At 40.0% G+C, this 14,581-nt stretch overlaps 1 protein-coding gene across 3 annotated transcripts in view; it reads left to right on the top strand.

The window, feature by feature from the left end:
- Positions 1-14,581, top strand: part of FLT1 (fms related receptor tyrosine kinase 1) — a 116,993-nt gene that overhangs the window by 17,370 nt on the left and 85,042 nt on the right. For all 3 annotated transcript variants that reach the window (XM_005501425.3, XM_065050821.1, XM_005501426.4), the window contains exon 4: positions 9,608-9,732. In XM_005501425.3, coding sequence (XP_005501482.1) covers positions 9,608-9,732 — 125 coding nt within the window. The remainder of the gene's footprint in view (positions 1-9,607; positions 9,733-14,581) is intronic.

The raw sequence follows: 14,581 nt of genomic DNA, 5'->3' as shown, positions 1-14,581 counted from the left end.
TAGAACAAATGGAATCAAACTAAACAGATAACTGTGTTCAGCTAGCAGTATTGTGAAATGTATGGGAAATCCTTGAATTAGGTCAGTTAGACTATAACAAAAATCGCTTTCTGATCCTGTTTTCTTCCAGGATATTAATCAGACACTTCTCAGAACAGTTGAATACAATAGACACAATAATAAAAGAAGACATTATAACCACTTTAGGGATTTAATTTAAATTTATATTTTAGTTTTTCTTGACTTTGACAGAAAAAATAATAGATTAATCTAAGCTATCAGGATTCACAGATTTTGAAAGCCCATATTACAGAGAATGTGCAACTGGAAGTTTTCCAAATTATGTGTGTGTTGCTTCTAATGAGTTCACATCAGAGTGACATAGCCTTTGTTTTCATTTCGTGACACAAAGAGTAGGACTGATGCTGTGAAAAAGCAGAATGAAATGGACCTCTCACTACAGTGTTAGAAAATAAGATAGCTCCCCCATTATTGTGTGTTTTTTATTGAGAATTATTGAATAATTCATGCTGTTCATCCTGCTTTCCTTCATCTGCCTTTCAGTAATTAAAAGGGGCTTGTAAGAAAGATGGGGACAGTCTTTTTAGCAGGGCCTGTTGAGACAGGACAAGTGGTAATGATTTTAAACCAAAGGAGAGGAAATTCAGGTTAGACATGAGGAAGAATTTTTTTGCAATGAGGGTGGTAAAATACTGGCACAGGTTGCCCAGAGAGGTGGTAGATGCCCCATGCCTGGAGACATTCAAGGCCAGGCTGGATGGGGCTCTGAGAAACTTGATCTAGTTGAAGATGTCCCTGCTCATTGTGGGGGGTTGGACTGGATGAACTTTGAAGGTCCCTTCCAACCCAAACTGTTCTATGATTCTATGAAATATACTGTGGAATGTTTTTCTCACCCAACTATTTTCATATAATTCACTGGATATCACACTATATATACACTCATGGAAGCATAACCAAAGTAGGTTATCAATTCGCTGAGCAACATTTTCTGCTGTCTAGTAAAACATGCAATTTTCTTGGATGATTTTTGCCAGTTTCCCATCATGGGACCTTCTTGAACCTCCCACCTTGGATGTCATCTCTAGATGAGATCTACCCACAATTCTCTCCATTCACCACATGAGAAGAGCAAGGATGGTTGCAACTGTGCCTGAGAATCTCTCTGCTAAATCTTCTTTATGATATAAGAGATTCCTTTATGTCCTCTTGCACTCGTTCCTGTCCAGAGTGTTAATTTTTCAGGATTCTGAGTTTTTAGAAATGAAAGACAGTCTTTCTAACTCTTCACTGCTTCTGAGATTGTATGTAGCTTGCATATGAAAGAGGACCTCAATCGGATGTGTATGAACAAAGGGTATCTGCCTAATTCACGTGGTGGTGGAAGAGAAACATACCATAGGAGAAAAACTTTTTGACAGCTTCCCCTCTGCCAATAATCAGTTAAAGAAGAGTACCTGAATGGCTTGGTTTTGTTGACTTCTTTTTTGGGAAGACATTCAGTCATTAAATGTTGATGTCACTGTTGAAGACAGGATTAGATTACATTTCTCCTCATACCTCACTTGCCAAAGCAGTAAAATTTTTAGATTACAAACCTGGATCAAGCTTAGGCATCTTTGGTACATTAGTTTTCTGAATTTGAGAATCCTTTTAATTGAAAACCAATATCTCAACAGGTAAGTACTGATTGTGTCTTAGTAAGCACATATGAGAGTTAGAGGAAACTACTGATAATTAGGGAGTCTGCAAACTAACTGCTCACTTAGTGCTTGTTTAAATTGTCACTTTGCTCTAAGGTGAGGAAAGATATATTAGTCCTCCAAAAATGGACAGTTTGAGGAAGAATTGTTGAACAGGCTGAAAAGAAGCCAAATACTGAGTACCAAAACTCACCCTTTCTGATTGCATAATGTTAGCATTTGGAAAGAAAATACTTAGGGAATCTCTTATTATAAGTTGTTGTATTTGTGAACATGCATAAAATTCAGTTATCTGGCTCAAGTGGTGGTGAGACAGGGGTAACAAAATCCTCTGTGAAGACTAGCTTTCTTGAGTTTGATTTTATTTTAAACGAATTTGTGGGTTCTTAGGAAATAAGCATTTGTAAAATTCAGCTCCCTCCTAGTTCTCTATTGTTTCCTGTGGCAGGACGTTGTGTCAATCCATTTCCCATATTAGCTCCATGTGGATCACCAAGGTGCCTGTTTCCCATGTCTTAGCATGCTGCAGATGAGAACAAATAGTTGCTATTTACAAACACAGAATCCGAATCAGGAAAGTTGATATTGTTTGTACAGGAAGTCATCACTTATTGTTTTAAAAATGTTATTCATTTCCGTAATTAGAGTGATACTGAATATGAACTGGATCAAAAAAAAAAAAAAAACAACCCAGTAAGTCCCTTGGTTCAGTAATGAATGTATGCTAAAACAGAAAATGATCTTCTATAGACAAAACCAAGATGCAGGACACTGAGAAGACTGCAAGTCCCACATGTCCCAGGATGACCTGAAGCATTTCTGAAGTCCTGTGTTTGGGAACAAGCAGCCTGGTGACTCCTCGTGCAGGAGATAATCCTGACGCCATCCCTTTTTCAGCTGGAGAGGTCACTACTGAGTTGCACAGGGCAGTGAGTGCACAGTGTGTGCCACAGCAACTCTTGACCACACACTGGTCAAGAATTGGGACATCAAGTGAGGGAAATTAATTCTCTTAATAACCTTGGACTTTGCTCTAAGAAAACAAATGGCCTGACTTCCACCACAAACCATGGGAAAAATGTGAAGTGAAGCAAAGCCTCTTTGCCAATTTCTGCACTGTCTTGGACTAAAAGCTCTTCTCGTCTTTGTTTTGTTACGCAACTCCATCCTAGTAGTAAAATGGAAATATTTGTAATGAACACTCACTGCATATATTGGAGTGAGGCATGAGGAATTTTCTGCTCGAAAAGAGATAATTATGGAATAAAGACATTTAAGAAACACTAAATTATTAGCTGTTTTGAAACCTATGTAGATTTGGGACAGTGCTAAAGTTTGTTTTTTTGCTTTTGTTGTTTGGTTGGGTTTTTTGTTTTGTTTTCTTTTCTTTTCTTTTTGTCTGCCTGTCTTCATTCTGTTATCTTCAAGACACTCTTTTCCAGTTACTGGAGCTCATTCATTTTCATTCAAAAATGTGAAGTTCTCTTCATTCTGTATTCTCATCATCTCTTGCCTTTGATCGTTCCCATGGTATGACAGAGGAAAACCATACAAGTATTTAAACAAACTTTGATTCAATTTGAAGTGTTGCGACTTTCTCTGATGGAGACAGCTTTCAGCTGTTAATATACAAGAGTAATGCCTTAATTCTGCTGCAACGGAGAAGTTGTACTTGGCTTTAGCATACTAACTCATCTCCTCTCCTTGTCTCTCCTCACACTCCTGCTGTGCATGTCTTCTGATTGCGTACTTTTCCTTGCAAAATGAGACATGTACCGGTTCTTCAAACAAGCACCATTCAAAATATTCTGGTTTTAAAACTGGACCCCTAGCCTGAGTCAGTTGTCTCTTCTCTTTCTGTACTCAACAGAGAGAAAAAAGGACCTTCTGGTATATATTTCTCATTGCTGACTTTTAAAGGAATCTGGAGAACAAAGCTTAGAATAGACGTCTTGCTCAGAGATTATTTAAGTAGGTGAGACAAATCAAAGCTGGGTAATTAAAGGTACAAGTCCCAACAGTACTTGTACTCAGCAATGCCTAAAATGTCAAACATGTCCACTAGTTTTGGATATTTAGCTTGACATGTATCTCAGGTTGGACAGTCCAAAATAAAGGGCTTTTGCATTAGTGAATGGTTCAAAATCTAAGCTTTTGAAGTGCAAAACATCTGGGGTTTTGAGTACACTTTCAAACTCAAGAGTTATATTCTGCAAGTGCTGATCACATGCACCTCCTCGGGAGGTTTGCAAGCGCTGATCATATGGCACCTCCTTGGGAGGTCCACTTGTAGACAGATAGCTGGATCCAGTCCCAGAACAGACACGGAACTAAGATTTAGCTTGAATGAACTGACTCTTGTAACTCGAAGCCTACTATGTTGCAGAACAGGAAGGGCATCCAAACAATGCCCCAAAAGGTTCTTTTAAGATCAGAAGCATCAAAGTAAAAATAATTCAACTCTGGTGAAAAAGGTAATAAGACAAAACACTCTGAAAGCTAACAGAAAGGGAGATTTTCTTCTTTTTCTCTTTTTCTTCTTCTTCTTATTCAGAAATAATGTACTGACAGAGGAACCTACTGAGGCCTTGGAAACTCCTCCCTTGTGCCTTTTCTCTGTGTTTGCTTTTGGCACAGTTTTAACTTATGAGTGGTACGGTTTTGGCTAACATTGTCAGACTTAATAATATAATATCATTTCTCTTATGAAAAAGAAACTAGTTGAAATTAAACTATGCTACAGCTGTATCAAGTATGTGGACACATTTTTAGTGTCTAATGAGATTCCTGTTACAAAACAGAGCCCTCTAGGACTTGCTGACATCTATAACCTATAATTGCCGTGCTTTTGTTATTGCACGTGCATGGACTTCACATTATAGTACACTGTGAGTGGTGCATGTGTGGACACCTTGGCAGTATCAAAGGCCATGTACTAAGTTCTTCTTCCTCACTGAGGCGTATAGGTTATTCCTCCTAATGAAACAGAAATACATTTCCAAGATGAACCATCATAAGGGAGGATTACACCTGAAAAAGTATCCCTAATGTTCACTGGCCTTTCTAGAGGTTGCTTTCTAAACATAGTAATTGCTTTAGTGTGGATTTCCTGGCTAATGTGGGTAAGAATATTTTTTTTTAAGAGTTTTAACACTGGTGTATGTGTGTTATGGACCTACGTTGATGACAGCGTAGTATAACTAGCCCCAAAGGAAAACAAACAAACCCTGCCTAAAAATCACTGTACAATTATGTTAGCAATGCTTTGTGTCTGAATGCTCTCCAGATATATTCACTTTTTTTTTTTCTCCCCTGGGCTTCTGTGATTATTAATTTATATCTCGAGTCCTCCTTCAATGTTTATAAATCATTTGAGTACTATTTTACAGGCTAAGAAGATGCAAGAGTGCAAAAGCCCTTCTTGTGGATAAGTGTTGTGCTTCCAGACATATAAAACGAGATTTTTTTTCTTAAGGGACATAGACACATGCATGTAAGTAGGTTAAATAGGTGCTTTTCATGGGACATGTTTCATCTCATTGTTACACAGATGCCTAAAACAAGTTACATGAGTCCCATGGCAGAATTCCCCCTTTCTCCTCAGTGACAACAGTAACAGTTTGGCCACATAGCTCAGTGGGAAAACAGTGTATTTTAGATTTGGAAGATGATAGTCACTCTTGGTGTGCAAGGTTCTCCTCAAATTACTTGTGAACAGCCCTACTAATTAATCAGGGGTAAATAAAGCTAGATAGGGTGAATCCCTATAACGGAAAGGGGAATTTGGCATTTTAATGAAGTTTGCAGGTCTGTACTTTAATAAAGACTTCAGTCCTCTTCACATGCATGAGGGAAAAATTTATTATGTGAATGTGAGGAAACTGTTTTGGCTCTTCTAGGCTGAAAAAAGCCTTAATGATGAGCTAAGTGTAAGTAGGTATTTTGGAAGAACTTTAGAGGACAAACTTTCAGAGATTTAAAGAAGTTCAGACTTCCCTGCAGAGATTTTTCTTTTTGAAGATGTATGTGTAAGTACTCTGACTTACATAGCTCAGATTATTAAAAACAAAAGAATCCCCAGAACAGTAGCTGAAGCTTGTGGAAATAAAGAACTTTTCCATCTTTTCTGAATTTGGCATTTTAGTGTTGTCTGACCTAGTTGTTTGTGCAAGCCCCATAAATAGGCTAGATATGTTACTGATACCAGACATTATATTGCTTGTGTTAAATCTCTTATCAAATTTGTATCTGGCTGCCAACCAGCTTAATAAAAAGCTGGTATTTATGTTCTTTAATGATATAGCAAGTGATCTTCATGGATTTTGTGATTTCATGAATGCTCTTTGTGCTTTCATGTTGATTGTAACTGATAGATATTGTAAGGAACACAGTCAAACCAGCACATAGTCATTAATTCCAGACATAATTTAAAAATATGCTAATCTGACTTTTAAAGTAACGTTTAGCATATGCAAATATTTGGACTATCCATCTTTCATTTCACTACCTTTGTGGGTATCTCTGAAGCAAAAAATCCAAAACCAACCAACCAAAGAAGAATTTAAAAAAATGGGTCAACCCTCTTAGATCTTCCATTCCAAATCCTGATGGAGCTGAATGTATAACTTGGATGTAGTCTTCAAGATAGGTCAGTCCATGACATTGCCTTTGTGTCTAGAGCTTTCTGAACATGAAAATAGAGTGAAGCTGGCACAAAAGACCGCTGGCAGGAGGTTAGGTCATCCCAGATGTGCTGCCAGCCATATGCTCAGGAAAGGATGGCATTTACCTCCCTCCAGGAAGGAATTGTGAGGAAATGTAGCAAGAGCCACTGGCAATAACTAGGGCTATGATGGGAGGGGAAGATGAAAAAGGAGTGGTATTATTTGTGGGACAGAAGGATTTCACATTGTTGGCATATCCTGCCAATGTGGCATAACCTACCCTGGTGCTGCTGTGGATTCAGCTTTGCATGATCCAGGCTGGTAGAGCCTGCACCAGATTCTGGTCTTGAGGCACTGAGAGTATCCCCTTATGGCTATTAAGACAGAAGGAGAATAAAATCAAAGGGAATCAGGAAAAGCCTCCACACTCATTATAAAAACAAAACTGTGCTAGGAAACATGATGCGTATTTCTTTTAATCAAAAGCAGGAAGACATTTGGAGCACTTGGGGCCATCGATTGCCCTTCAGCCCATGGCGGAAGTCCCCGGTGATGTCAATGGGAGCTCTGCACGCGAATAGCGGGGGCACGGAGACGCCTTGGTGTACCACTGCAGGGAGTGTACCAAGAAAGGCTGTAACTGGACTTTAAAGCCTACCAAGAGCAGCCAGAGTATTCAGTTGACTTTTATAGAGCATTTCATTGACTTATCCAGACGCAAACGTGCATTTCCATTGAAGAAAAAGAAGCAAAGTGTGTTGTTTTGTGCATGTTTCCTGTCTCTGCCTTTAGATGGGCAGGAATCCTGCTAGGTCTGAGCTGCACAACCCCCACTGCCTCAATATTGGCATCAGTCAGTGGTGACACTGTGTCTGCAGACAGCACCGGTAGTCCCCAGAACAGCTCTTCCTCACACTTGTAATGATCTGGAGATTATGATACAGGAAACTACTTTGCAAAGTTTGCTGCTTTGGGGCAGGAGCTCTTAATTTTTTGACAAAGACAAATGAGTCTTGGGAGAGTAGTAAATCCATTTGTGTGGTGATGTTAAAGGGTAGGTGACCTCTTCTGTGGCTGTAGCCCCTGAAAAACAAAAAATATTCTTTTCACCATGCTACAAACACATTCATTCTTGGTCTTTCCTTGAATCATATTGCAGAGGAAACGTCAGCCTAACAAGTCCTTAGGGTATTTTTTATTACATATGCATCCTCTATTACTCATAAGTTCCTTTTGCGATCTCTGTGGATATTTAACACTTATTATTAAATAAAGCATTGATGTAGTCTTTCGTTTCAGAATGTTTGTGCAACAGTTTCATTAAATATCTTTAAGATTTTTTTTTTTTTGTATCCTGGGGTACATTTGAGATACTCTGCCTTAGGATTCTCCATAGTATAAATCTGAGTAGAATTTGCTTCTCTTCCTGCTTGATGTCTCAAACAAAACTATTATTGCATATCATAAGAAAAGAAGATCCCAAGGGCAGAACAGTTTTATGACACTGGGAAGTGCAGTTCATTCTTTTGAAAGAGAAGCAAAAGTAGTGCATTTGAAGAACTACTTGAGTGAACAAAGGTCAACATGCAAAAGTCTGGGACCAGAGCACTTTAGTAAAGTATTACAATTTAAGGTTTTATAAAGGGTCAGTCTTGCTAGCTTTACTGATTTCTTTTCCAAGAAGGATTTCCATTGTTGTTTGTAAGATTTTTGACTCAGTGAAAATAATAGGATTTGCCTGAAAAAACATTGGAGCCGTAGATAAGCACAGAATTAAGATCTGCGTGTTCCACTTTTTTAAGAGTTAAAAGCCAAACCTTATGTGAATTTTGAGGGAGTTTCTGTGCACTGGGAGTCAGACCGAACCTTCAAATCTGAACACCTGCAAAGAAGATTTGGAGCCAGAGCCTGTGGCTTGAGCCCCTCTTTGTTAAGCAACCCAAACAATAGCAGTAGCAGCAATGTTCCCTGTTCCCAGCGCAAGCTATTTATGACAATGTCCTTTGTTAAAAGGATTGTTCAAGGGACGGTAAATTACTCTGCCAAGCTTTAGTTATTGAGTCAAGCAGAATGAATGTTTTCCTGGCATTTTCATTTACCTTGTCACTTACAAAAGAGACATATAGGTATTGTGATAGTGGGAAGCACAAGAATAATTAACTCTTGCTAGTCTGTATTCTCGGTGTTGAAAATATGGCTGGATAATCACAGTAGATTCTTTCTGCTGGTGAAGTCAACATTTTTTCCATCCATTTCCTTGCAGACAGCAGGAACGTGTAGTCTTTAGGTCTTTCCTGATAAATGAATTTCAGTCATAGAATGTCCTGAGTTGCAAGGACTCACAAGGATCACCTAGTCCAACTCCTGTCCCTGCACATGACAGCCCTATAGTTCACACCATGTGTCTGAGGGTGTTGTCAAGTCTCTTGAACACTGTCAGGCTTGGGGCTGTGATACCTCCTTGGAGAGCCTGTTCCAGTGCTCCACCACCCTCTGGATGAAAAACCTTTTCCTAATGTCCAACCTAAACCTCCCCTGGCACATCTTCCTGCTATTCCCTTGGGTTCTGTCATTGGTCACAAGAGAGATCAGCACCTGCCCCTCCTCCTCCCCTTGTGAGGAAGCTGTAACCACCATGAGGTGTCCCCTCAGTCTCCTCTTCTCCAGGCTGAACAAAACAAGTGACTTTAGTTGCTCCTCATACGGCTTCCCCTCCAAACCCTTCAACAACTTCGTAGCCCTCTTCTAGACACTCTCCAGTAGCTTTATAACCCATTTAAACTGTGGTGCCCAGGACTGCACACAGTGCTCCAGGTGAGGCTGCACCAGTGCAGTCCCTTCCCATCTAATTATTTTTCCTTGTGATAATAAAATAGAAATGGCCTAAAATAAGAAACACATCCCTGAGCAGTAGAAATACTGCTGTCATGGGAAAATTGTACTTTAAACTCTCCTGGATTTTAAAGGAGATACCAAAGTACTGCTATTGATATTGAGTGATGTTTGGTTGTTGTTTGTTTTTTTTTTTTTTCAAATATTCAATAATATTTTGCTAAGCTTGTTTAGATGACAATAAACATAAGAGTGATTTGAGGACTTGGTCTAGCTTTCATTACAAACAGGATTAGTCAGTTCTTTCAAGACTGTATGCACCATTACAATTTCTATAAACTGTCTCAAGGGATCAGATATTAACCTTTTCTTTTTCTTCTCTTGCAGATACAAGCAATCCATTTGTAGAAATGCACAGTGATATACCAAAAATAATACACATGATTGTGGGAAGAGAAATGATCATTCCATGCAGAGTCACAGCACCAAACATTGCTGTTACTTTAAAAAAGGTACCTCAAGCCAAGCATGCTCTGAAGGTGTTATCATGCTTTTTGTTTGTTTGTTTGTTTGTCTACTACTATTGTAGTGCTTTTGAAATATTGCAACAATTTAGTATTTCTTAAATAAGGTTTTTGGGTGTCAGTGTGTTTTGAAATATTTCAGCTCTGAAGGCTTCATCTCATATGTCACAGAAGGGCTTCCTTAAGTTGCTTATATTGGATGAGAGTTCTCTGAAGAAATTTAAACTTTTAATACCATTTTATTAAATTTTTACTGGCAAATGTTTCTTAAGCCCAGGAAGTTTTTTGTTGTTAGGAGAAGAGACTTCCTCCCGCATCTTCCCCTGCCCTTCCTCCCCTTTCCTCTTCTGTCCTCTGGAACAGCTGGTCCCTGGAGACTTGCTGGGGCTGTACAAGGATCTCTGCAAGCCTTTGCCCTTCCTCAGTCCTACCACTGACTTCGCTGCTTCCTTTTCCATATGAGTGCACTTATCATCAGACAGGGGAGGGCTTCTCGTTGTAAGGAAACTCATGCAGGGTTTGAGATGATGAGGGCAGTTTTAGAAAATCTAGACATTTTTCATGTTTTGGGGAAACCATTTATTTCTTAGGTTCCTTGAGAGTTACACAGACAGGTAACTGACCTGTATGCCTGTAGTAAAGTGCTTAGTACCAAGACAGAGAGCAGCACTTCTTTTTTTAAAGTTCATTTGTTTGGCTTAGTAATGAGGTGAAGGTGCCAGTGATGTTTGGTTTCTAAATAACGGGAGTTTTGTACATAGCAGCATAAATGTTCATCATTGTTACAAGGAAAATAAATTTGTCTTTTTATAGAATACCATGCAATTGCCAAACAGTACCACCCTAAAATGCCTATCTAGGTCAATACAAATCTTTGATTCCTCTTTGGCTGTAGAGTTTTACACAAGCCACAGACTTGATCTGGTGTTTTAACATGATCTAGAGGTTTACAAATTCTATCCAGCACTGCTTTGCTAATATAGATACTGATTTTGCCTCTTGTTTCACACTTGTCAAATCTCGTGGAAGAAAGCAAAATACAGAGAAAATAATCTGATCTAGGATGCTACTGTGTGTATGTATAGAAACACGCACAGGGTTCTCCTGCAAGGAGTGCACCATGAGATTCTGTGGCTGTAGAATCAAAAGTAAATGAGATTTAGTTTTCCATAGGGTGGATTTGTGAAGTGGGAACTTATGATGCCCATCTACAAGAAGTGCCAGAAGGACGATCTGGGGAACTACAGACCTGCCAGTCTAACCTCAGTGCCAGGGAAAGTAGTGGAGCAGATTATCCTGAGTGACACCACATGGCACATGCAAGAAAACCAAGTCATCAGGCCCAGTCAACGTGGGTTTATGAAAGGCAGATCCTGCTTGACCAACCTGATCTCCTTCTACAACAATGTGACCCGTCTAGTAGATGAGGGAAAAGCTGTGGACGTTGTGTACTTAGACTTCAGTAAAGCCTTTGACACTGTATCCCACAGCGTTCTCCAGGAGAAGCTGGCAGCTCATGGCCTGGATGGGTGTACTCTTTGATGGATAAAGAACTGGCTGGAGGGCTGGGCCCAGAGAGTTGTGGTGAATGGACCCAAATCCAGTTGGCAGTGGTCATCAGTGCTGTTCCCTAGGGCTCAGTATTGGGGCCAGTTCTGTATAATAACTTTGTCAGTCATCTGGACGAGTGGATTGAGGTGCACCCTTAGCAAATTTGCAGATGACACCAAATTGGGTGGCAGTGTTCATCTGCTGGAGAGTAGGAAGGCCATACAGAGGGATCTGAACTGGCTGGATCAATGGGCTGAGGCCAGTTGTATGATGTTTAACAAGGGCAAGTGCCGAGTTCTGCACTTGGGTCACAACAACCCTGGGCAGCGCTACAGGCTCAGGGAAGAGTGGCTGCAAAGCTGCCTGGCAGAAAAGGATCTGGGGCTGTTGATTGACAGCTGGCTGAATATGAGCCAGAAGTGTGCCCAGGTGGCCAAAAAGGCTGAGAGCATCCTGGCTTGTATCAGGAACAGTGTGGCCAGCAGTAATCATCCCACTGTATCCGGGCTGGTAAGGCCCCATCTTGAATCTTGTGTTCACTTTTGGGCCTCTCATCGTAAGAGGGACATTGAGGTACCAGACAGAGTTCAGAGAAAAGCAACAAAGCTGGTGAGGGGTCTGGAGCACAAGTCTTACAGGAGTGGCTGAGGGAGCTGGGGCTGTTTAGTCTAGAGAAAAGGAGGCTGAGGGGAGACCTTATCACTGTCTACAACTACCTGAAAGGTGGTTGTAGCATGGAGGGTGTTGGTGTTGGTAGCAAGCGATAGGACAAGAGGAAATGGCCTCAAGTTGCACCAGGGGAGGTTTAGATTGGATATTTGGAAAAAATTCTTCATGGAGAGGGTGGCAAAGCAGTGGAACAGGCTGCCCATGGAAGTGGTGGAGTCACCATCCCTGGAGGTGTTTAAAAGGAGTTCTTAAGAACATGGTTTAGTGCGAGTTAGGTTATGGTTGGACTCGATGATCCTGAGGGTCTCTTCCAACTGAAATTATTCTATGGTTCTATTCTGTGGTACTGTTTGGGTACTGTATTGTAGCATCTGAAATTTCAGCATATTAAATTCCTGACTGTCAGAATTCAGGTTTCTCTCTCATTAAACAATATAAGATTTTTTTTTTTCTCCGTATTTGGGGAACATTGAGACATGTCTACTCTCTGGTTTTGTATCAACTTTCCTTTAGCTTGGTCTTGTGGTGTGAGATGCATCTTTACACCGTCAAAACCAGATGTAATACTCTGGGAAGGAGAAAGAGGAGGTGGAGCCAAGTCTTGAAAGAAAGGATTGGTTGCTTACATGTTTTGCATTCCAGGAAAAATTAATCCCAGAAATTCCTGAAGTATGTAAGCTACAATGTATTACATCATATCTTTTTTTATCATCTGTGACACCCACGTATGAAGATTCCAGCAAGTTTTTGCTCACATAGCAATTAAAAGATGTTTTAAATGCATTTCACAGCTGCAGGCAAACTACTTTGGGAGAGACGGCAAAAGCTCTTATGTGTTTTCCATTTAGTAACAAAGGAAGAAGTCAGTGTCCCCATAATGCAATCCTCTGGAGCTAGAAAGAAAATTCCAGCATTAGAGTAATTAAATTATGCATTCTATATTCTCAGAAAATCAAAATATAGAATATTTTGGTAATTTCTCTCTTCTAAAAGGACTCACTGGGACAGTTGCATGAACACTGCCTGCAGCATTTTGTTCCTTTGCAGTGCTATTTCTTAGTTTTAGTGGACCAGTGTGGGGAAGTTTTATTGTCCATCTTCAACACTACAAATTATTTTTTTACTAAAGCTGCATCTTTACCGTAGTCAACCCTTTGAGGTACTGTGTTTCTCTAACTTTCAGGCTGAACACCTGTGCAAATTAGATTCTTTAGCATGGCAATCGTATACAACATGGGAGAAGTCTTGAAAATCAAGAAGTTAATAAAACAGGGATTGGGAAATGGGGATGGAGCTTTTCATTCCTATTTCAAATCCAGCCTTCAGGTCCTGTTATAATCTATATTTGTAACAGCTAATGGCCCTTTCTCTTCTTCATCATACGAAAACCTGTGGAATCAATTTATAGTTTTGATCTAATGCTTAATAGACAGATATCCGGAGCCTCTGAAACCATCATTCCTATCAATATGATTTTGACAGCCTCATTTAAGATACCTAAAATCAGACAAACCCTATTGCAAATAAAGTATACATTTCTCTTGCCTCTTCATTTGGTCTTATCTTGCTAAACAGAGAAAGCATCACCTTTTGGTACAATGGTTTGATCCCTCTGTTTATTCTTATTTTGATTTCTCTGTCATAAAGTCAAAAATTACATTCATAGGAATAAAGGTAAATGAGCTTTTGCATAAGAAATGAAAAGAGTTAAAAAAACCAAGGATGCTGAGAGTTACACACTTGGACAGTCTGAATTCTTGATAATGCCACCTCATCCTTCCCAGATTAACGGAAGGAGAGACATGAAAGACAAGTATTCAAAACTCTAATGTACATTTTTACTATACTTTCAGCTGGCTCTTTCTAACACAATCTGCTCTTGGAGACATAGGGAACCACAGCTTGACTAAATACTCTTGGCCATATGTATATACAGAAAACCTTGTGGTAGTACTGTGCTAATGTTACCAGGTACCAAAAAGGTTCAGTGATTGGTGCTGAGCAAATAAGGAGGCACAGCTTATACCAAAAGAAACTGAAGCTTAGTTAGAAACAAAACACAGAGAAGGTGAAAGGCCAAGACTGCACTGGGATCCACAGTGATGTGGTTCATGCAGATAAGTATGTAGACAGTAAATTCCATGTTTACTGCAGCTGTCGCAACACGTTGATTCTTTGAATGCTTCTGACTATCTGCTGGTACCCATCTGTAAGCTATTATTTCAGCTGGATTTATCCTCTGCTGCTTCAGGGGAGATCTCACTGTTCCAGCACTCTGTTTCTTCACAGGTTTTCTCCTTCTCTCTGTGTTGACCAAATGGCCAAGTTTTTTGACAAGGCCCTGAACTACATTGGCCCTGCTCTGTGTGTGGGATGGACCAGTTGACTTCTAGAGGTCCTTTCCAACCTGAATTATTGTGTGACTCTGGGATCCTCTGTCCTGTACCATCTTTGCAGTGATCATCATGGTGATGATGCTGTGTCTCTAGGTGGTTGCCTGGAAGTTGGTTTAGGGCAGAGCAAAGCAATCATGCTTCTCTGAGAGTGGGAAACAGGTCACCTGAACCAGTGGGGCTGGCAGGGGAGAACAGCGTTGAGGAGAGTTGGGTAAGAAACC

Source organism: Columba livia, chromosome 1, assembly GCF_036013475.1.
Source record: "Columba livia isolate bColLiv1 breed racing homer chromosome 1, bColLiv1.pat.W.v2, whole genome shotgun sequence".
Classification (NCBI taxonomy): Eukaryota; Metazoa; Chordata; class Aves; order Columbiformes; family Columbidae; genus Columba; species Columba livia.
Note: the sequence above shows the minus strand (reverse complement) of the source record. Positions and strands in the feature narration are given on the sequence as shown.